A 22,139-nucleotide genomic window follows, 5' to 3' on the forward strand; every position below is an offset into this window, starting at 1 on the left:
ACCTTAGAGACTAACAAATTTATTTGAGCATAAATATGGGCTACAGTGGGCTACATCATGGGCTACAGCCCACTTCATCGGATGCATAGAATGGAACATATAGTAAGAAGATAAGTAGGTAGGCAGATAGATAGATAGATATACACACACACACACAACATGAAAAGGTGGAGTAAGAGGCTAATGAATTAAGATGAGCTATTAGCAGCAGGAGAAAAAAATATTTCTCCTGCTGATAATAGCTCATCTTAATTAATTAGCCTCTTACTCCACCTTTTCATGTTCTCTGTGTGTGTGTGTCTGTATATGTGTATATCTATCTATCTTCTTAATATATGTTCCATTCTATGCATCCGATGAAGTGGGCTGTAGCCCACGAAAGCTTATGCTCAAATAAATTTGTTTAGTCTCTAAGGTGCCACAAGTACTCCTGTTCTTTTTACTGTGTCCTTCCTGCAGTTTTTACCAAAACTCTCACTGACCTCAGCGGGAGTTCCATGTGCAACACGACAGCATGTGGCCTAAAGTATAAATCTCTCACATAGTCATTGCATCTGATTGATGCTTTCAGTCAAGGTCTACCCTGACATCTGAAATCTGCATTATTTTCATGTAACTTATACAAACGTCTGGTGCATTCACATTAAGCTGAAATTCAGATTGGCATACTGGGTTTAGTCACCATCTTTAAACCTTAAGATAGAGGAGGTTTTGTTTTGTTTTTGTTTTTGTTTTTTCAAGTAGTAATTCCTCTTCCTTCCCATCCCTCCTCAAAATGCTCTTCTTCCGCAAAGCCTTCAGTAATGATTTCTTCACAACCCTGTTGTCTCAACTAGCTTCTAAGCTCTTTCAGGAAAAAGTGTGCCTTACTTGATCATGCAGTGCTAAGCACATGCATACTCTCTATCTGATTATTAATAGTAGTGCACTAGAAATGTAAAAATTGTACCATTGACCAAAATCACTAAATTCTATTAAGTCAACAGGAGTGTTGTCTGAATAAGGACTGCTGGATTGGGCCTGTTGCTGGCAACAGTCACTACTGTGAAATGACATTTAAAAACAGTTTATTTAAAGCAGTGTCACCATTTTGACTCCCAAACAATTGCTTCCATTTTACATAACTTTGAATTGTGTACCTAGACAGAGCAAGGCATCTACCTGTCATTCGTGCCTTTTGAAAATCTCCCTGATAGTTATTAAGCCTCTAAGAAACACCTTTGTTTCTTGGTTTGCTCTTAAAAGACCCACTTGAATTTACATGAAAGGAAAAACTAATCCATTTTGATGTAAATCACATCTATTAAAAAGTGTGACAGTGACTTTGCTGTAAAATAGGAAGTTCGCACTTAACAAGAATTGATTTGATTAGTTATTTCATTTTGCAGTGATTGTACCTGAACTATTGTTACATTTTAATTATTAGTTTCCTTTCTTCTCATTAAAGGTTGCCAAGCTAACCCATGCCATTTCAATTTTCACCGAAGGTATCCTTATGATGAAAACTACTTTGGTTGGTATCATCAAGGTAATGTCACAGTGGATGTAACTCTTTGAAAGCATTTAGCACTTAACCATAACATTCTCAAAAATCAGCACTCAAACAAGCTTACAAGGCAAAAACAAAGAGAAACAGGAAATAGTTTGACCAAAGTTTTCAAACCTGAGTGCCTAAAGTTGGACACCTAAATAAATGGCCTAAGTTTTAGAGGTGCTGAATGCCCACAACTCCAACTGAGCACAGACTTGCCAAGGGCTTTAGTATTTGGTGCATTTATTCTACATTTAATGTTATTGTAAAGCAGTGGCTCTCAAACTTTTTTTTACTGGTGACCCCTTTCACATAGCAAGCCTCTGAGTGCGACCCCCCCACTTACAAATTAAGAACACTTTTTTATATATTTAACACCATTATAAATGCTGGAGGCAAAACGGGGTTTGGGATGGAGGTTGACAGCTCACGACCTCCTGTGTAATAACCTTGTGACCCCCTGAGGAGACCCGACCCCTAGTTTGAGAACCCTTGCTATAAAGCCTTTTTAAAGAGCAGTTTCTTCATCTGAGTGGGATCCATTCTTCCTACATAAAGAACAAGTCTACTGCCAGCAGCGTCGAGACAATAGAAACTTCTTATGTGTGCTCTGCTGCGCCACATGTATAACATTCCCTTCCCAAAGGTCATCAACAGTGTTTAAAGTTAGGATGTTGAGCACAAACCCCTTGATTTAAAGAAGTAACTCTATTAGCTCAAAGTATTAGAAGTTATTCTCTCCCTTTAGAGGAGGCACATAATACACAGTTCACCAGTGTTTGATAAGCTCGCTTGCTGCCACACTTCAAGCCATGATCATTTAAAAGTAATTTGTTTCTTAGATTAAATACTTGTATGTTTAGTAAATCCTTTTTTCTGACTTTCTGAGGAATCTTGTGTTTCTTTTTACCCAGGTGGATCCAAAGCAGTTGTTAGAGGATGGAATAAGGAAGGAGCTAGTCAAACGAGTAGCTCTGGCTCTTCACAGGGGACTCACCTTTAACCCTAGAGCCAAGGTGCTGTACAAGTAGAGTTGGTTTTGTTTCTTTCTTTCTGTATGTGAACTTGAGTGGAACTTGCTGTACTGGACCTTTTCAAATAGCTTCTAGCTTTGTACACATAGGTTTGTGTATTGTACGTAATGAACATCTTAAAGCATTTCATTTTATCTTTAAGAAGTTTAATGTGAAATTGAAATACAGTTAACTGAAATCACACATCATTAAGGGAATCTGTAAGAGTAGATATAACTTGTGCAACAAATTTGTTTTAAATTCCTTTCTTCACTTACCTACCAACCCAGAGTTCAGAGTTCTTTGTTTTCCTGCAACAGCTGATAATATAACTCAGCCCACATAAAGGGTCTATCTAAGAAAAACAGTTCCCTGCGCTGCTTTAGGTGGTGGTGAAGCACTCAATTGTTCCTGGAAAGGGAGGTTTAGTAATCTGGACATGACTCTTGGAAGTTGTGAACATTTCAGTTCATATTATGATTGTGTTAATAAATTGAATTTTCAACTAACCTTTATAAGTTTCTTAAAACAGTTCACTTCTGGTGCCCATATGCCCTTTAGATTGGCATGGTATGAAAGCCTAAATAGACCACATTTTGAACTTTTGTTAGGTTGTTTTCCACTGTAACACTTAAAAACAAGTCATTATCCATTCCTTTTGTATACTGCATCTTCAGGATTCTTTAACTGATCTCCTTTTCTACAGCCAAGTGAACTGATGCCAAAACTGAAAGACATGGCAGCTACCATGGACGGATTCCATCGATCTTTTGAGTACATCCAGGATTATGTCAACATTTATGGTTTAAAGATTTGGCAAGAAGAAGTGTCCCGCATTATCAACTATAACGTGGAACAGGAGTGCAATAACTTCCTAAGAACAAAGGTACAGTGATGCTGGTTGATCAAGATTGTTACAGTTCATAAATGTCTTTAAATTTGGACGTTCATGCCACATGAGTGAATGTGTAATTAATTATGCACGCTCCATCCAGACAAAATTGAGATTGATTATCAACTTCATATGCTGAACACATAGAAGGAAAAAATTGGTGCTTTTTTTGGCTTGTTCAGAGATCCGGACACCACTATGCAAAGCACTGTACACACACGAAGCAAAATAATGGTCACTTCCCCAAAGATCTTATAGTTTGAGACGATTTTAAAATACAGTCATAAAACAATAAAATCAAGAATAACCCTTCCTCTCCTCCCTACACCCTGCCCAAAAAACCAAGAAATACTAATTGAAATGTAACAGAAAATAAACCAAACGAGCCTAGCCCTTATTTAACCCCCATATCCTAGAAGAATAGTTAGGCTGCACTGGATACGGCTGCTACCTGATCATCATGACAAAATCTGGACAGCTGCCGAGACCCCCAGTTGTGAACATAGCTAGCAAGAGGGCAAATGCATACTCTGTATAAAAGCAGAAGATATAATCTTCTAGTGTTACTTGTCCTTATTCATGTTAGCCCCATTCTTCCTTACCACTTCTCTTCGATCTCGCTTGTACAGATTCCTGTTCACTGTTGTTCTTCAAGAAAAGCAAAATAATTCTCTGAAGCCAAATTGAAAGGGAACAAGGATAGAGTTGAAAAATTATTCTAAAATGTGTTTTTCAGATTCAAGACTGGCAAAGTATATACCAGTCCACCCATATTCCAATACCCAAATTCACACCTGTGGATGAATCTATAACATTTATTGGTCGGCTTTGCAGAGAAATACTGAGGATCACAGACCCGAAGTGAGTACCATATGTCTCAAACTGCATTATAGTTCATGCACTGCATTATTTGAATCCCCTTTTCGTAATGCTGACGTATTTGCTCCCTTGTAATCCGTATACATTTTCCTTGGTGGTGGTCTCTGCTGTTTAAATATTCAGAAGAAAGAACTTTCCCAAATCTATCCTGTACTTTTAAGATTAGCCCAGGAACAATGCTTTAAAGTGTTACCAAAAAACAAACAAACAGATGACACAGACCCAGTAAAAGTGGCAGGATTTGGCATCGGAGAGAGTGCCCAGAGATCGTCTGGCACCTATGGCCAGTTCATGTCTAATGTCTGTCTGAGTAACTTAACTTGCTAAGTTAAGTCTGTAGCACTTCCTGGGGGTACCCAGGGTTGTGAGTCACCTCACTACCACCTGTTCTTAGCACGAGGAAGCCTTGTTTATGCCTGCTTTGGGTCAGTTCCCCAGCTCCATCAGCCTCTGGCAACACGAGCACTGCCTCCCAGGCCTCCGCAGGCCCTGCTGTCTCTGTACAGGTTAACGGTAGGCACACTCCAACCCCTGATTCTTCTGAGCATCTCCCTGGAGTGCCCAGCTGCTGTTCCACTGGACACTCACAGAATTACCAGATCCTGTTTCCAAAGGAAGAGTACAGCTTAGTTTACCAGTTCCACTGTAGAACACAGCTCTGCTTGACACACAGCCCTTAGATTTGTTTGTAGAGAAATTAAGTGTATGTTTATTTAACCAAGAACAGAGATTCAAATGTTAGTGAGCAGAAATATTGGAAACAAAGGATTGCATGTAAAATAAAATCATAACACGCATACTAGAGACTAAACTTAACTAACAAGACACTGTCATGTCATATAGAGCAAAAGCTCACCCTAAATCCTTCCAGCATATTGACAGCCAGACTTCGCTGTGATCTTCCATTCATGAGACAAGCACTCTGTCCTCTTACCTCCTCAGTGCAAAGCTGCAGAGTTTATCTCTGTCTCTGCAGTTATAGTCGAAAAATCCAGTGTCGGCACTTACAAACTGATAACCCCAGCTTCTTCTGTTTTCCTCTTTAGGATCTCCCCTGGAAATTCTGCAATCATGTGCTTAGCATTTTGCTCAGACTGTAAATAGAAATTCATTGTAAAGTATATGATACTCAATTACATATAGACAGACAATGGAGAAACATCGTCTACATGAAAGAAACCTGTTTCTCACCTTTTGGTGATTAGCCCCAAGCCACAGACCTTAAGAACATAACTTTCTGTGTGTGCCTATAAACACACAACTCCTTATCTATCATCCATACATACATTTCACAACAATTGAGGATCAGTGTGATGCAGGCTTTCATTAGAAACCTTACATGACATAGTTTAGTGAACTAGTATATAGATACCAGACCCAGAGGATCCATGTAACTTCTGTGCCCTGTGCTAATTGGCACCAAGAGATTCTGGGGCACAAGGGCCTCTTAGAAACTGCACCTAGCACTTCTAAAAAAAGTTGTTTTGTTTCTGAATTTTCCTTTAGAGTCACCTGTTACATTGACCAAATGAACACATGGTATGATATGAAAACTCATCAGGAAGTAACTAACAGTCGTCTCTTCTCAGAGATTCAAGACACTTTAGGCACTTTTGGTCTGAATGGTCTAGACAGACTGCTCTGTTTCATGATTGTGAAGGAGCTGCAGGTAACGTTTGAGCTTCCATTTTTAAGGAACATTCTGTCTTAGTGCTCGGGAATTTGTTTTAGTGGGCATTTGCCACTTAAAAACCAATACTGTAATGTTTGATCACTCTTGCCAGCCTTTTATAAGAAGAGTTTTTGCGTCAAACACATTTGAATCCAAACAAGTATTCTTCACAAAGATAAAATCCTAGATATCAGATGGACAAAATGTCAGAGCTGTTGCTTTGGTTTAAGTGCTGTTACAGTAGTTTACAGGTTAAATGGGTGACGTGTGGGGAGTAAGTACTAGAGGGGTATCGTTTTCGTGTCCTGGTATAATTTAATGTTGACCTTGGGTCAGCCTATGTTTTTCTTTTTCTTTTTTTTTTTTTTTCTTCAAAAAATTGGATTCTTTGTGCTTAGCTGAATGATATATTGTTTTTACTAAATAAGTAAGGTGTCAATTCTACATAATCTTTTTCTGACAACATCCATACTTGAAATCAAGTCCTTTATTCAAATAACTCCAAAGCAGCTTAAATTAATACTATGGTCTGGCAAAAAATGAATGAAACATTTTAATGCATAAGTGAAATGGGAACTTCTTTAAAAGCTAAATAAGGTAAGCAAAAGGTTGGTTCCTCAAGAATTATTCACTAATGGGAGCAGCAGGTTGGTGTCCTAATACCAGTGAAGTAGAAAGATTAACCATGATATTCTTTAGCCTTTGTCCGGGAGAATTTTCCTACCCTACTCTCCCTATAATAACACAATTGCTGTTAAAAAAATGTTGATCTCATTGCTATAATCCCTATATTGTGCTACTAAGATAAAGCATATTTTGTGTGTATGTAATATCTGCTCATTTGTTTTTAGAATTTCCTCAGTATGTTTCAGAAAAATATACAAAGAGACAGAACTGTACAGGAAGCATTAAGATCTCTTATGAATGTGGTCAGCCCTCTCAAAGGAATTGTAGGTAAGTGCCTCAGATGCAGGCTTCTGGAAAGCTAGTTGTTATAGGATTTCTGAATGTACTTACTCGACGTTTCTTTGTTGCAGCAAATTCTAGCAAAATTTATTCTGCAGCAGTTGCCAAAACTCAGAAGATCTGGGCTGTATATCTTGATGCCATAATGAAGGTACATTTGTTATAACTTTTTTTTTTTTCCCACTGCTGAGCACAGTGCACTTCAGGAACTGTGTGGTATTTGTTATTGGGACATTACCCAGGGTACAATCTGGACTGATGAACAGCTGTCCCCCCTCAGTTCTCCAACCTGGGGTGCTTTTTACACTGTTTCACTGTGAGAGCTACTAATTCTGGTCTACTCACACCCAGCCTCCGGTATGTAAGTTACTCCCAGTTATACTTTGAGTGCTATAACCAGCCACTCATGCATTACATAGCAGAGCAACACCAGCAAATTCACAGTCCCAGACGTTCCCCATAATTTTATATTGCCTAGCTCTCTTCTTGATACAAGTTCATATAAAGTCCATCATTTTATTAATAGAAAATTATATGCACAAATCCTCTTATCCCAAATGGAGTTTCTCAAACTCTTCAATCCCAAGCACGCTGGTTTAGATAAAACAATAAAACAAGCTTAATAAGTACAAAAGGTAGATTTTAAGTGATTACAAGTAAGGAGACATAAAAATCAGAATTGGTTACATGAAAATAAAAGTAAAACACGACTAATCCCTAACTTAACAAGGTAAGTGAATTCAAAGCAAAATTCACCACATTTCAGTATTCTTACTGGCTGAATTCCTTTCAGTCAGGATCCCTCCCCCAGTCCAGTGCTGCTTCCTTTGTTCTTCAAGTGTTGTTGATGCCATGAGTAGAGAGAAAGGGAGGAATCATTTGGGGCATCTGCTCCTCTTTCTTACAGCTTTCTCTCTTCTTTGAGAATCATCTCCAGCTGAGGTTCAGGAGACAAAAAGTCTGTGTGGACGGGAACCCTCAGCTGACTTTTTGTCAAGATGTAGATTTTCACCCACATCCTCTTTCCTGCCAAAAAATGGCCACTTAACCAGGCAATGGTCAATTTGATTTTGTTGACACCTGGCTGATGCATTGGCTAACCTTTGTCTTTGGGGAACTGGTTTGTGGCTGCTCCCTCCAGACTTGGAACAAGTCTTGGTAATACCATACAGAGGAATCTTATAACTTTACATGCGATGTTGCCGCACATATTATACCAGGACAATAATGATCAGCAAATTATGAGTTTTCAAATAAGACATACTTTGTGCAATATTTATCATAGTCTTGTAAAAGGGGTGAACATAGGGGTACAGACTGTCACAGTTACATATTTTAATGTAATTATTTTAGAAAAGTAGAATCGGTAATTGTTCTGCCTCTTCCAGTGATCCTGTAGTGTATTACACGTTAAGCAGGACTGAGCCAAGTCAGTAATGGGATGGGAGTTCTCTAAGGAAATCCCAAGGTGCTGCCTAAAGTGGTGCTGGTGAATCTTTTCTTTGTTAGTATTTCCAAATCACATAGCTGCATTGCTAGAGGTGCTGTGTTTCTGAAAGGCAAAACCTATACTTTGGCCGCTTGCGGTCATTAGTGATCCCATGGCATTTTCTGCAAGGGGAGGGGTACTCAGCCCTGGTGTCTGGGCCAAATACCAACTTGAGCAATAACACTTTCTGGCTTAAAATAACTTCTTCAGCTTCAGGCATAAAGCAGGATTTCTCAGAGCTGCTTTCATCACAATGGTGAAGCATTCAACAGTTTTCAAGTGCTTATACTTGCAGTTTGTTGTAGCTCTGTCCAGGGATCTCTTGATGGTATCCAAAAGCTTTTATGTTTGACCCGCTAAACTCTAACAAACACCTCTTTTTCCCTGTCTTGCTGACTTTTATATGTCTGGTGGGTGTTTTACTAGTGTACATTTTACCATAATCAATGACCCCATGACTCTATTATTAAACACATATGAGACTCAAACTGCAAAGTGACTTAAAGATCAATGAAGACTGCAGGAAACTAGAAGAGATTAAGTATTTGGGCGAGGGAATAAATAGCACAGATACAAAATCAGATGACATCAACTAGTTACATCCCTCACGTCACGGGTCTTTTCACCTTGTCCCCTTAATACTTTCTTTTGTCATGTATCCAAGCAGTATACGTGGCACAGGTCAAGGAGGGATCAGGATGAAGAGTACAGGAGGGTAGATGTGCTTTGAAACTCTTGCTATATTGAGAAATAGCCCCTAATATGAAAACACTTGAGAATCACTAGTTCAAATTTCTTTCTTAAACTACTCTCTAATGCAGCTGCTCTGGTCTATAGAAAGGCCGCTACATTTCACCTAGATGCAGGGTGCAACTTCGTTGGTGGGCAGATGCTTGATATATAAAATAGTTTATCAGTTTGTAAAGGATTAAGTCTCTCTGGATATAAGGCTTTGTATAAATGTAAGTGGTTACTGTTAAACATGTTTTCTCTCTGTTTTTTGAAAAATTAAACATTGTTTTCGCTACTTCCTTATTATTACTTACTTATTTATTTACCCTTTACAGGTTGGTCAGATGCAAATTTTAAGAAGGCAAATTACCAATGAATTAAATTACTCCTGCAGGTTCGACTCCAAGCATTTGGCAGCCGCTCTGGAAAATCTCAATAAGTAAGAAGCAGCATGCTTTGATAGCATTATAGGTGGTGGTGATCGCTGTTGTGAATTGAGCCAAATTTAAAAAAAAAAAAAAGTGGGCAAATTTTTGGCAGTTTCGGATTCAGATAACCACTGGCAAAGTCAGAAACAATAGTTGCCACGACTAGCTGTTAATTTAAATGCCAATAAAAAGATAGTTTTTGAATATATTCAATATTTGGATATATCTGAAATGCAAGTCAAACTTAGATAAGAGATATAAACAGTGATGTAAAAATGTCACCATATTCTGTGCTTTCTCACTTCTTCTAATTGTGCAGATCCTGGCTGGTGCTAACACTGAAATACATGCCCTTAGTAAAAGGAGCATCTGAAAAACTGAGAGCAGTTTATTTTTCTTTGATTATTGCTTGTAACAATTTCCAAGAGTCTATATCTGCAACTTTTTACTTTGTTAATATGACCTGTTTCTCAATTGCAGCATGACTTCAGGCTTGCCTATTATTATTATTATTATTTATTATTTTAACTGAACTGTCCATTTATAATGAAATAGATAAAGTTGATCTCTATCTTTTTTGCCATTTTAGAGCAATCTTGGCTGACATTGAAGCCCATTATCAGAATCCGTCATTGCCTTACCCTAAAGAAGACAACACACTTTTGTATGAAATCACAGCCTATCTGGAAGCAGCTGGCATTCATAACCCATTGAATAAGGTCTGATGCATGCTACTGTGTGATATTAGCCAATACATACATTAAGTTCTGATACAAATAAGGTCTATGTTATTTTGGTTTCCTCGTGTAGCTTCTGTTGATAAGCATGTAAACACTGTGTGTTCCTTTTTCTTCCCAGATATATATAACTACGAAACGGCTCCCATATTTCCCCACAGTCAACTTCCTATTTCTGATTGCCCAGCTGCCAAAACTTCAGTACAACAAAAATCTAGGTATTGTATAAATTGTTATTACATAAAAACAGTTGGACTCTATGTAAATGTAGATGTATTCAAGATATTCGGCTCTTGACTTAAAATGTATGGGCTAGATTTTTTGTTTTTATATATAGCACAAACCAGACCCTCTCTGGCCTCTCTATGTACAACTCCATTTATAACTTACTGTTTAACTGCAATATGTAAGTCGTGATGTGACAAAGGACCTCTTTGTAAATATTTAACAGTGATAATTGAATGTACAAGGCCAAACACAATATAGGTAATATGCACAACCATCTGCTTCACCTAACATGAGTAAAGTAATGCAGAAAATGTATTACTGTCCATTAGCTACGGGGTTCTGCTAATGTGGCAGAGAACTTAGATACTAGAAGTACATCTTAAATAGATGGGGAGGTAAGTTTTGAGATTTCATCTTCACCTTTGGAACTGTGAGCCTGATCCAAACCCCATTTTAGTCAATGGAAAGGCTTCAGTTGACTTAATTGGGTTTTGGATTGGGCCCTACAGGATGAGGGGGAAGAGTGCAGGAGAAAATAAGAATATGGCTCCTCATTCTTTAGATTTAGGTGCCGTAAGCCCTGTATTTCCCCTCCTCCTAACCCCTTTTCTCTAAAAAGCTACACCCCAATTAGAAACTTACCTCTTTCAGGCTCTTCCTATTGGTTAGTTTAAAACTACCTAACTTGGGATCTAGTTCCTTGGAGTTGTATGACTGTTAACTAGAGTGAAAAGCCATGTCTTCAGCCCCATATGAATTACAAGGTGGAGAGGGCCCTTCAGGATTTGGGGTGGCTGGGGTTGGATTTGACAAGGTTGATCTGATGCCCCCAAACCCGGGGACCAACATATGAAAAGTAAAAACAGGAATAGCATGAAGCCTCTTGAGAATAACTCTTGTTTGGCTGTGATATAAAGGATGTTTTTGTGAAAATAAAGGGGAAAATGTGGTGGTTTCCTTTCAGGAATGGTGTGCAGAAAGCCAGCAGATCCAATTGACTGGCCCCCTTTAGTGCTTGGACTCCTCACTCTGTTGAAACAGTTCCATTCACGATACACTGAACAATTTCTGGCTCTGATTGGTCAGTTTATTCGCTCAACAATGGAGCAGTGCACAAGGTATCTCTTTTCACATTTATTTTAATGTCCCCTTTTGTGTAGGACTTTCAGTTTATTTGAACATTCTTTTTTTTTTTTTTTAAGTCTGTAATTTGATTAGAATATGTTTAATCATATATTTAGGTGTCATGTCCTAGTCTCTTTTTTGTGTGTGTGGTGATATCCCACAGTACACTGACCTACATGAATAAATATTATGTGGGAGGTTGGTATTTTTTTAACAAAACTTACCTTAGCTAGTCAAAAAGACAATGTCCAGCTGCTTGAGTTTCATTTGTGTGTGTGTGTGCGCGCATTTGTGTATTATAGCCAGAAGATACCAGAAATGCCTGCTGATGTAGTGGGTGCCCTTATGTTCCTAGAAGATTATGTTCGTTATACAAAGTTACCAAGAAGGGTAAGTAAGAAAACTTGGATTCAGCATGGTGTTGGGAGAGCATTAAAATACACCATATCCTCAACTAGTGTAAACTGGCATCAAAACCAAAGGAAGTACATGGGTTTACACCAGCTGGGGATCTGGCCTATTATCTTGAAAGTATTCTACTGTTAGTCAAAAGCCCTGGCTGTAGGTTTTTACTGCTTACATTTTCCAATCATTAGTTGTAATGGGAGACTGGAATTGGGTGGTCAATACAATAGATGCTTTTCCTGTTATTGGGGACTAGCCTTCATGTGCGTTTTCATCTGTCCTTTTTAAAAGTTTACTTAATCCTCAGAATCCTTTATTAAAAGAGCTAATTTTGGTTTATGCTGATGTTAGGAATAGTGGTGGTCATGCCTAGCAGTTTAACCCAGGATCAGGGTATCTCTTTGTCAAGACTGACCAGTTAGGCATGTCAAACAAGTGTATCAAGTCCTCATCAGTGCTCAGCATAAGGAACCTTAAAGGACATATAAAAGTGAAAAAAATCTTCTGTCTGCGAATAGGTCACTGTGAAGCCTTTCTCCATACCATCTAGAAATTGATTGATTAGCAACTCTGTGTGTCAGTCCGATTGCTTTATACCATTGCTCCCATCTCTGTCACGTCATCCCCACTTTGAAGGGTCATTTAGCTACTATTTCAGCTTTCTGTGAACTTCAGGACAAGAATTCACTTTCTGCTCATCCCATCTTCTAGTGATTGCGTTTGTGAGGGACATGTTACATTAAAAAAAGAAAGACAGTGGTGGTCATGGGATATTTTGCACTCTGAAATGAGGATTATGAGATAAATTGGGTGATGTTGGGTTCTAAATCGAGAGCCATGGGTTTGGGTGGTTTCTAAATTTGGCAAAACAAATTCTTCAATAACAAATTTTACCTAAGGCAATGAAGCCTCCTTCTCAGCCTCTTGATACCAATAAACTAAAGTTTCACATGAAAGGCAGCCATGACAATTTGGATTTATAAAGTTAGCTTCGCAGTTTACTATGACTCCAATAATTTATTCATCGCATGATGCAGTTCTGCATCTCACTACAAGTTGTGTCTAATACCATTTGCTATAAACTGTAACACCAGTAACAAGTTGAAAAGTGTGGGGAAGTTGCTGTTTCTGGAAAAGGGCATTGCTAAGCAGTGCTCCTGAGTCAAAGATATAGAATATTCCTCTCCAGATTATCTCCTGTTGTTCCAGCCACTTTGCACTGCCTGGCTGGCATAGCCTGACCTAGATCTCCCTGATGTTGGGGCATGAGGTTGCAGAGCAGAGTGCTCCAATGCTCTGCCAATTCTCAACTACTGTATATGTCCCATAGGGACAACAGACAATTGGTATAAGTTAGAGCATCTCAGGGGATGTTCTAACTTAAGCTGGAGCTACTTACAGCTCCCTGAAACTGTACCCAAACTCCTGTGCCAAGCAGATGTCTGTAGGAAAGAATCTGGGTCTCCGAGTGTGTATATATAGTAGAAACCCAGCTAGTCCACATTGATAACATTGGGCATTTACTTAGTGGGGGACCTACATGTAATATCCATGGGCAGCGTTGTTTGCTGTGTTCATGGCTGGATGTTGCTATGGAATACTTAACAGAGTTACTGTTCTCTGTTTCTTTAGGTTGTTGAAGCACATGTGCCTAATTTCATTTTTGATGAATTCAGAACAGTTCTGTAAATGCGGAAATAAGAATGAGCCAATTACAATTAGCAATTACAAAACAAGTGAACTTGGAGAGGGCAGAGGAAGGAAAAAAATAGCACTTCAGAGCTATGTGTTTTCTGTGTCTAGGGGAATAACCACAAAGGTCTGAATAAAATGTAACTGTCAGCACTAGTCCATGTAACTAATCTTGTTTAAATCATGATATCATATGTGATTTCTATCCCATCCAAGCAGCACACATTTTGTACTGCACATTATAAATGCTGTATGTAATTGTTTATGTACAAAATCATTTAGTTTTATGTTCTAAAGAACTATTTGTGGAAGTTTGACTTTTGTATCACAAGTAAAATAATATGGAAAGCAGTGGATTTGGATTTTTTCACGTATGATGAGTTCCCTACTCAGTACCATCTTGAAGCTGAACACACATTGGAAGAGGATTTAGGCCCTGATTTAGGCCTTGCACTGCTAAAGTCAGTGGTAGCTTTGTCCTTGACCTCAATGAGCAAAGGATCAGGTCCTCAAAGAAATACAGTCTATTAGTGAAGGTTCCTGACTTGCTCCAGCACTCCAGATGTCCACCTCCCTGGGAGTGCAGATCCAAAGATAGATTATGAAATTCGCCCCCTCCCTCAAGGTGGAGAGAGGTGTATACACTTCTTATTTTCCCTCTCGCTCCCTCTCCCCAGTTAGAAATTACAGAAACTGGGTTCAATAATAAAACAAATTTTACTAACTATAAAATGCAGATTTTGAGTGGTAAAAGGGGTAACAAACAGAACAAAGCAGATTACTAAGCAAATGAAATCAAACACACACACTAAGCTAGTTTCACTAAAGAAATTGGTTACAAATAGTATCTCTCACCCTAGATATTGTTGCAGGCAATTTGCAATGTTTCAGGGGGTTAGAATTCCATTTATATTCCTTTTCAGACTGGACTCCTGTCTCAGTCTGGACTCCCCCCTTGCCTTCCTTTTTGCAGTCTCTCGGGCAGACAGGCCATATTGAGGAGTCCTGTTTGTCTTCTTCCCCACCCCCCCTTAAATAGGGTTTACATAAGGTGGGAATCCTTTGTCTCCCAAACTTGACCCTCCCCCCCTTGTCTTGGAAAGTTACAAGAAGTTCCAGGTAATGTTTTAGTATCAGGTGACAAGACCACCTGACTGTAGGATCACAGAGTCCATGAGTCAGTGGCAGTATGGAGAGTCCGCAGGAAAGCCAAGCTTTTCACAGTTCATTGTCATTGCTGATGGGCCATCCGTCCTGTCTGGCTTTTCCATTTTTGTACCTGAAGTGTTAGCAGTGGGTGTCACCCAAAGTAGCATAGTTGAAATACAGATACATAGTCAATAGTCCTAACTTTGGATACAGAAATGATACAGGCGTAGAAATTGGATAATCACATTAAGTAAATCATATCCTTTCCAATGATATATCACATAAACCATCTTGCATAAAGTATATCTCAGTTATGTCATTCATATAGTAAGCATATTTTCATAAAGAGTATGGAATGACACATCACAATTCCCCAGCAGATATTTTAAGTCTCAAATATTTGTTTCGTTGTAATGATGACCTCTTCTTGTTTTAATTGATAATACAGAAAAAGCTTTTTTAATGGGCATGTCGGGGAAACGGGGTGCCGGTAAATTAAAAATGCTGGTTAACTCAGAGGGAGGGGTTTGAAGTGCGGGGTAGGGGTGCAGGGCTGGGCTATGGGGCCCGGGCTCTGGGAGGGAATTTGAGTCCAGGAGGGGCTTGGGGTGCCGGATGGGGGGCAGCGCTCAACTCCGGCAGCTCCCCGCTAGCAGCTCCTTGTCCCTGCTGCTCCTGGCCGAGGCGCAGCCAGGTGGCTCTGCAAGCAGGCATGCTGCCTCCATCTGCAGGCACCGCGCCCCGCAGCTCCCAAGGGGAGCACTTGGGGAGGGGGGAAGGAGGCAGCGTGCCTGCAGAGCTGCCTGGCCGTGCCTCTGCCAGCAACAGCAGGGACAGGGAACTGCTTGCGGGAAGCCGCCAGAGGTGAGCGCCTATGTCCCAACCTCCTTCAAGCCCCCTCCCAGAGCACAACCCACAGCCCCTCCCCAGCCCCCTGCCAGCACCGCACCAACCGCACTTTAAACCGGACTTTCAGTGCAGATCAGAAATGCCATTTTATAGAACTTGCCAGTTGGTGAAGTGCTGGATAAAAGAGCTTTTACTGTAGCTGTTAAGTAATAGAAAGACCGCCGTTGATGATAATGTCCGAAATAATTTTATCAAAAAACATAAGACTTCGATATCAACATTGCTTGTGAAAATAATATGTTTAAAAAATTTGGTTTGTTTCTAGGTGGCCTCATTCTACTTTCATTTATTCCTGGTTTATCCTAATATAATAGGATTGAAATCAGTGCAGTTAAAATGGTGCAAAACTGCTACAAGTGAGATCAGAATCAGTCCCAAGGTATTTTTAAAGTATTTTCCACTTTAAACAATTATTTTTAAATGTGTAAAGAAGCAGTTGCAGTTATGCAGTTATAGAAACACATCAGCGGGTGTATAGATATGCGGTCTTTGGAACAAGTGTCACTTCTGTGAATGATAAGGTTTTTTGTCCTTGTTTCAGTAAACTTGAGGAATTAGGGTTTACATTCATTAGAACTGGTTTAACAAAATACTATTTTAAATGCCATATTAAAAGCTGAAAAATGTTCTAAGTTTATAGTCTCCATGCACTTTTTCAATAAAATTGTTCATAAAAAGAAAGTTAATAGTTCTCACTCAGGGTTACCTCAGCTATTGCAGTAATTTCCTAAATATAAGGGGGAAACTGTGCTATCCCAGACACCTTTCTGTGGCCTCTGCTAACACATGTTGAGTGGAGGATTGTGAATTCCAGTGGGGTTTGATTGTGGCAGTTAGGCACTTAAGTCCTTTTGTGAATCGAGCTCATTGTGACTTATGAATTGAATACAAAGCACTTGCATGCACTCCAGAGATGGGATTAATTCAGTGACCATCCCTCAGTATTGTCATTGTGGTCAGAATTAAACTACCAATTCCATAAAGAGAGTACTGTAGCTGGTATTTGTAATATTTAAATGTTTTGTACATTAATTAATAGGGGCAGGATAGCCCTAGCAGGTAGGAACAAAACTGCTTACGTTTTCCAGTCATTAGTACTCACCCTCTGGTGTAGCTGATATTAATGTCCTCCTCAAAATAATATCCAGCTGCTAGAGGCCACGCTTCTTGTGATGTCTGTGTAAGTGCAGTACCTGCCAGAGGTTTGTGGCTTAACAGCATCAGAGTGTGAGAGGGATAACCCAGGCTGGTGGGATAGAGGGCTCAGTGGTCCCACAGTTTAGGTTGCACCCTGGAGACCCCGTCATACCCACCCAAACAGGGGCACCAGAACAGGGGGGCCCAAGGGTCCATGGCCCGCCCACTTTTTGAAAGTGGATGGGCCTGCCCCTCCACTTTTCACCACAGGCTCAGCCCTCCTGCCCCTCCTCTTTCCCCCGAGACCTTGCCCCCCAGCCAGGCTGGAAGTAGAGCCCGGCCTGGGAGCTTGGACGGCTGTGGGGAGCTGTGAACCCTCCACCTGCCCAGGGTGGGTGGGGGCCTGAGAGCAGGCCCTTTAGGTGCCTAAATGCCACAATCAAACCCCACTGGAATTCACAATCCTCCACTCAGCTACTGCCAAACATGTAGGTGCCTAAGTGCCAAGCGAGTTTAAATTTTTACAGTGAAAGTTCCCAAGGCATCTATGTTCTACCTCTAGGCATGCACACTACAGCCCCATGCCTGGCATCCAGCTGTCTATGCTCCAGAATGATTCACAACCTGGGGGGAGGTAAATATTCCTTTGCCTGGGGGGCCCAATCCAGGAAGAATAACTGAGTTACATGAATGATTCTTCAACCACTCATGAACCATCAATAGGGAAGCTCCAGCCAATTCCCCACAGCTCCTCAGCCTTACACACCAGAACTGTATCATCTAACACTGGTTAGAAGCCTGACCAGTGTACGCTCATTACCCAGTCCGCCCCTCCCTGAATGTGGAGAGAACGCACAGTAGGCTTTGTAAACTGAGCTGAGTTTTCCCAAGCACTTCAGCCAAAAAACACTGTTTTAGGTAAGCTATAAAACAGATTTATTAACTACAGAAAGATAGATTTTAAGTGATTATAAGTAGCAGGCATAGAAGTCAGAGTTGATTATCTAAGAGATAGGTAGATTGATGAGATAGGATAGAATGGATTTCCAATTGAAAGATTATTCTTCATTCAGATTACATTGCTAGGAAGAATTTCATAATATTTAACTTACAATTTATTTTTGTTCAGGTTCATCCCATTATTCCTACTTAAATGCCCTTTTAACACCCTATCAAATTTCTTTCCCTTCTTGGTGTTTGCACCTTTCATAAATTAGTGCATGGTTGCCATATGCACCATCAGTTTTTGTGCTGATTACACACTCTGAATACTGAACCAGCTTTATGATATAATCTATAACATCATAGTTAACTCATGAAAATTCTCATTTCCTGCACAGTGTGGCATAAGCACTTCCTATTGCAAGAGAGTGAGACCATGACAGAATTTTTGTTCAGGTGAGATCTATAGTCTCTCATACTCAGAATTCTCCTATTTATATTCATAGTATCCTCTCTAGGTTTGTGCCTAATTTCAAGTCACCCTCCCACCCCCCAAAAAAAACAAAAAACAAAAAAAACATGAGAGATTCAGAAGTTCAACTCAAACGCAAAATTGATTTTTCTCGTATTCAGTATTCCTTTAAAGAGCATTTATCATCTCATTGGTTAAAATCAATGATCAGTATGGTATGTTAATTATCTCTATAATGCTCAAATCGAAGAATTTAGATATGTCCAGTTTTTCCTCACTGAAATGTATAAATGTAATTTAATTAGCTGACCAAAGTGAGTCCCTAAGCTCAACTCAGCAGTGTTCCCCGTCCCAGATCTTACCTCTGACCCTTTCCATGTTGTTATTGTTGGGTCTGAGACCCTGACTGGTCTTCACCACTCTGACAGCTATAGCGTTTTCTATGAGTTGGGAGAAACTCCCCCTAGTAAGCTTGGACATTTTAATTGGCAGAGGCTGTCAGTTTGTCCTGAGTCTGAGACTGATCCGCAGTTCAGTGAAGTCAATAGCAGAATTTCCACTGATCTCACTGGGGAATCATAGAACTGGAAGGGACCTTGAGAGGTCATCTAGTCCAGTCCCCTGCACTCAAGGCAGGACTAAGTATTATCTAGAACATCCCTGACAGGTATTTGTCCAGTGGATCTGGCTGATTGTTAAAATATGCTTCCTATCATCTGTACACATCTATTTCCCCTCTCCCCCAGGCTGGCCCTGCTCACTAGTCTTACAGACTCCTAAGGTTGAAGACAATATAACAGAGACTCATGAAAATGCACTCCAACTGTTAAGCAAAGGTTTATGTTTGACACTGCAAGAAGCTTGGCTTCTAGTAGCTGGCAAGCTGGATATTATTGTGAGGAGGAGATTAGTATCAGCTACACCATCAGGTGAATACTTTTCTATCCAAGTCTCTCACTCAGGAATGGGTGATTGGGGAGGAGGTCTCCTCAAGCACTCTTACAAGATTATGGCAGTTTGAGGGCACAGACTCAGCTTCACCCACAAATGTTGAGATAGGCAAAATATATGATGTTGAAGAGAAAAAGGAACATTTCAGAACCTTCTGAAGAGTCACTCTGGGGTCATTTCCAGAACAGCACTGGATTGGGGAGGGCTTTCAGGTTAATCTGCTCTGATTCATTCCTCCCTGATATGAATCTGCATTTGCTAGCACACCGTGAAATTCTGTTTTCATGGCAACATCTGGAAAGGACATAAATAGTAGTGAGTAGCTGTCTCTAGGAGTTTAGTCAATGCTGCCATGGAAACCACCTTTGCTATTTTTTGGAGAAAACCTCCTAACTTCCCTTTTCCTGTTTTCATCTTTGGCCTTCCTGACATGCACCACAGCCTCCTCCAGCATCCAGTGCCTTCCCCAGAGTCTGCACCCAGCCCTACATCCAGTGCTGGCTCCTTCAGGCTTTCTTCCCCTCTTCCCATACCCAACACTTCCAATGGCAGCCATCTTGCCTAAGACACCACTCAAATTAATAAGGCTGGGAACAGGTCCTTGGAGTTGGGAGAATTTAGGGAAACTCCTACCTGTTTAGTTTCACTCAGCTGAGCAATGACTGTGTCTCCTGGAGTCCCTAGCATTGTTTACATGCTCCCCTATGCCCAACCAGGATCCCAGCACCACAAATTAGCCCTTCTCTTGCTCCCTACAACCTATGTCTGCCCTCCTTTAGCTAATTTTTTAAAACATTTCTTGATTTTGCATTTAGGAGGATGCTTTGAATACAAACAGGGATACCAGGCCCTCTGGAAGGAGCACTCGCCGGTAGCAAACTGAGTGCTTGGTCTGTCCGTGCCAATCACTCAGTAATAGAATTGGTTCCATTTCCTGTGCAACATTTGTGAGAAAAATTCCTCTTTGAAATTTATCAGATGGAAAATTTCCCCCCAAAATTTTTCTAAATCAAATGAAACAAATATTTTCATTTTGTTTTGACGTCAAATGATTTCTTTCCGTTTTGAAAACCAAAAAAATAGTTTTCTATTTTCAGGGTTCCCCCTGGCCCCCTCTTTCTTTCCCATTTTTTTCTTTCCCTCTTTTTCCCTCACCCCCCTGGAAAAGGCTAAAAAGGATGACTGTGACGAGAAGCCCCGTCTTCACACTATTGGTCTCTAACTGGGAAAAGTTGTGACAGTGAGAACGTGTAGGAAAAAATAGGAAACAAGAATATTATTTCCAGCAAGGGAGAAATAGGAACAGTTTTGGTCAAAAAATATTCAACCAATCCTACTCTCTTTGAAAGTGTCCTGCATGGACTTTCTGGTATTGACGACAGAGAGCACCCCCTCTGAAGGTCTCTAGTCTGACAGTGTGTTTGGGAGACGGGGAGGATATTTTTTGAAGACACAATCGCACCATCTTCTCATTTACACTTCCTCTAAGCCAAATGCCTGCAGCCCAGTATCTCTCTGTCCTTAAAGTCTTTTGATTTGTTAACAATTACTACTTTATCTAAGCAGGATCAATGTTTGGTTAATAGGCAGTGCAGTTGTAGCCATGTTGGTTCCAGGATATTAGTGCAACAAGGTGAGTGAGGTGATCTCTTTTATTTGGCCAACTTATGTTGGTCAGAGGTACAAGCTTTCGAGCCACACACAGCTGGAACAGATTGTTTCGCATAAGTAGTTAACACATATTCTAAGGGACCACTCCAGTCTATACATGGAAGAACACGTAGGAAAAGGAAGGGATTCCTTATTCTATCTGTAACCCTTCTGCCAGGTGGAGCCGGCAACAACCAGGGCTGGGTTCAATGTCTAAGGGTTCCTTTTCAACAATACAACATAGAAAATGGCTTGAGCCCCCACCCAGTAACCTGGGACAATTATACACCACCCCGTTGGCGCCTCTAGAGGCAATTCTTCCGCTCTCACAAGCACAGAGCCTGAGTGTAGAAAATAAACTTTTAATAGAAGGAGGGAATTTGGGAAAACGCCACAAGCAGGCTTCATCAACATAAAACCATGAACAAAAGGCTCACCCCAGTGTCCTTTTGCCTCAGGTTCTTAAGTCCAGCAACCAAAAGTTTCTTTAACATGCCCCTCCCCTCCTTGCACCCCACTCACAGTTGTTGTCCTCTGCCAATGCAGACCCAGAGTTCAGAGATGCAGCTGCAGAGTTCACCTCCCACCCTGGCTGGGGGTGAGTGGCACCTGGCTTGCCTTGCTGTCAGAGCCCTTAACTCACCACTCCACTCACTGCCCTGCTCTGCCCGCCACTCTGGGATGTCTTGAGGGCCCAACGCTCAACACAGCTCTTGCTGAGTTCAGCTGTTAGCATCTCACTCCGAATGCACAGTTTCTTGTGTCAGAGACACTGTCCCAAAGCAGGTTACTGACTATCCGTGATTTCAGTGATGTGACACATAACAAGATTCTAAATTGATGCTTAATCAGCTCTGTTATTGCACAGTGGAGAAAAGAAGGGTCAAATGGTGTCTAGGCCCTTCATGCAGGAGCGCTCATGCAGACCCTGTTTACATATCTGAGTGAGTAGGGTTACTTGTCCTTATTGATGTCTGTATCATCAAAGAGACTGAATCTTCTTGTCTAGCGACTTCTTAATGAGATAGAAAACATGGTGAGTATAGATCCGCTAACAATAGATCATTAGTAAGGCTATGTTTTAGTCACAGGTATTTTTAGTAAAAGTCAGGAACAGGTCACTGGCAGTAAACAAAAATT

At 40.4% G+C, this 22,139-nt stretch overlaps 1 protein-coding gene across 14 annotated transcripts in view; it reads left to right on the forward strand.

The window, feature by feature from the left end:
* WASHC5 (WASH complex subunit 5) overlaps nucleotides 1–22,139 on the forward strand; it is a 71,016-nt gene that overhangs the window by 21,752 nt on the left and 27,125 nt on the right. For 8 of the 14 annotated variants that reach the window (XR_013635284.1, XM_078851422.1, XM_073330147.2 and 5 more), the window contains exons 17-29: nucleotides 1,448–1,528; nucleotides 2,446–2,547; nucleotides 3,251–3,430; nucleotides 4,173–4,297; nucleotides 5,822–5,984; nucleotides 6,839–6,941; nucleotides 7,025–7,104; nucleotides 9,510–9,613; nucleotides 10,192–10,321; nucleotides 10,461–10,557; nucleotides 11,532–11,685; nucleotides 11,995–12,082; nucleotides 16,113–16,226. Coding sequence is in view for 13 of the 14 variants with exons in the window: in XM_078851422.1 (XP_078707548.1) it covers nucleotides 1,448–1,528; nucleotides 2,446–2,547; nucleotides 3,251–3,430; nucleotides 4,173–4,297; nucleotides 5,822–5,984; nucleotides 6,839–6,941; nucleotides 7,025–7,104; nucleotides 9,510–9,613; nucleotides 10,192–10,321; nucleotides 10,461–10,557; nucleotides 11,532–11,685; nucleotides 11,995–12,082; nucleotides 16,113–16,226 (1,521 nt within the window). In the remaining variant the exon portion in view is untranslated. Of the gene's footprint in view, nucleotides 1–1,447; nucleotides 1,529–2,445; nucleotides 2,548–3,250; nucleotides 3,431–4,172; nucleotides 4,298–5,821; nucleotides 5,985–6,838; nucleotides 6,942–7,024; nucleotides 7,105–9,509; nucleotides 9,614–10,191; nucleotides 10,322–10,460; nucleotides 10,558–11,531; nucleotides 11,686–11,994; nucleotides 12,083–13,729; nucleotides 14,141–16,112; nucleotides 16,227–18,324; nucleotides 18,382–22,139 lie in introns of those variants that run through there. The other 6 variants (XM_073330145.2, XM_078851424.1, XM_073330154.2 and 3 more) reach the window with 3 other exon arrangements.

The sequence above is a fragment of the Lepidochelys kempii genome, chromosome 2, assembly GCF_965140285.1.
Source record: "Lepidochelys kempii isolate rLepKem1 chromosome 2, rLepKem1.hap1, whole genome shotgun sequence".
In the NCBI taxonomy this organism is placed as follows: domain Eukaryota; kingdom Metazoa; phylum Chordata; order Testudines; family Cheloniidae; genus Lepidochelys; species Lepidochelys kempii.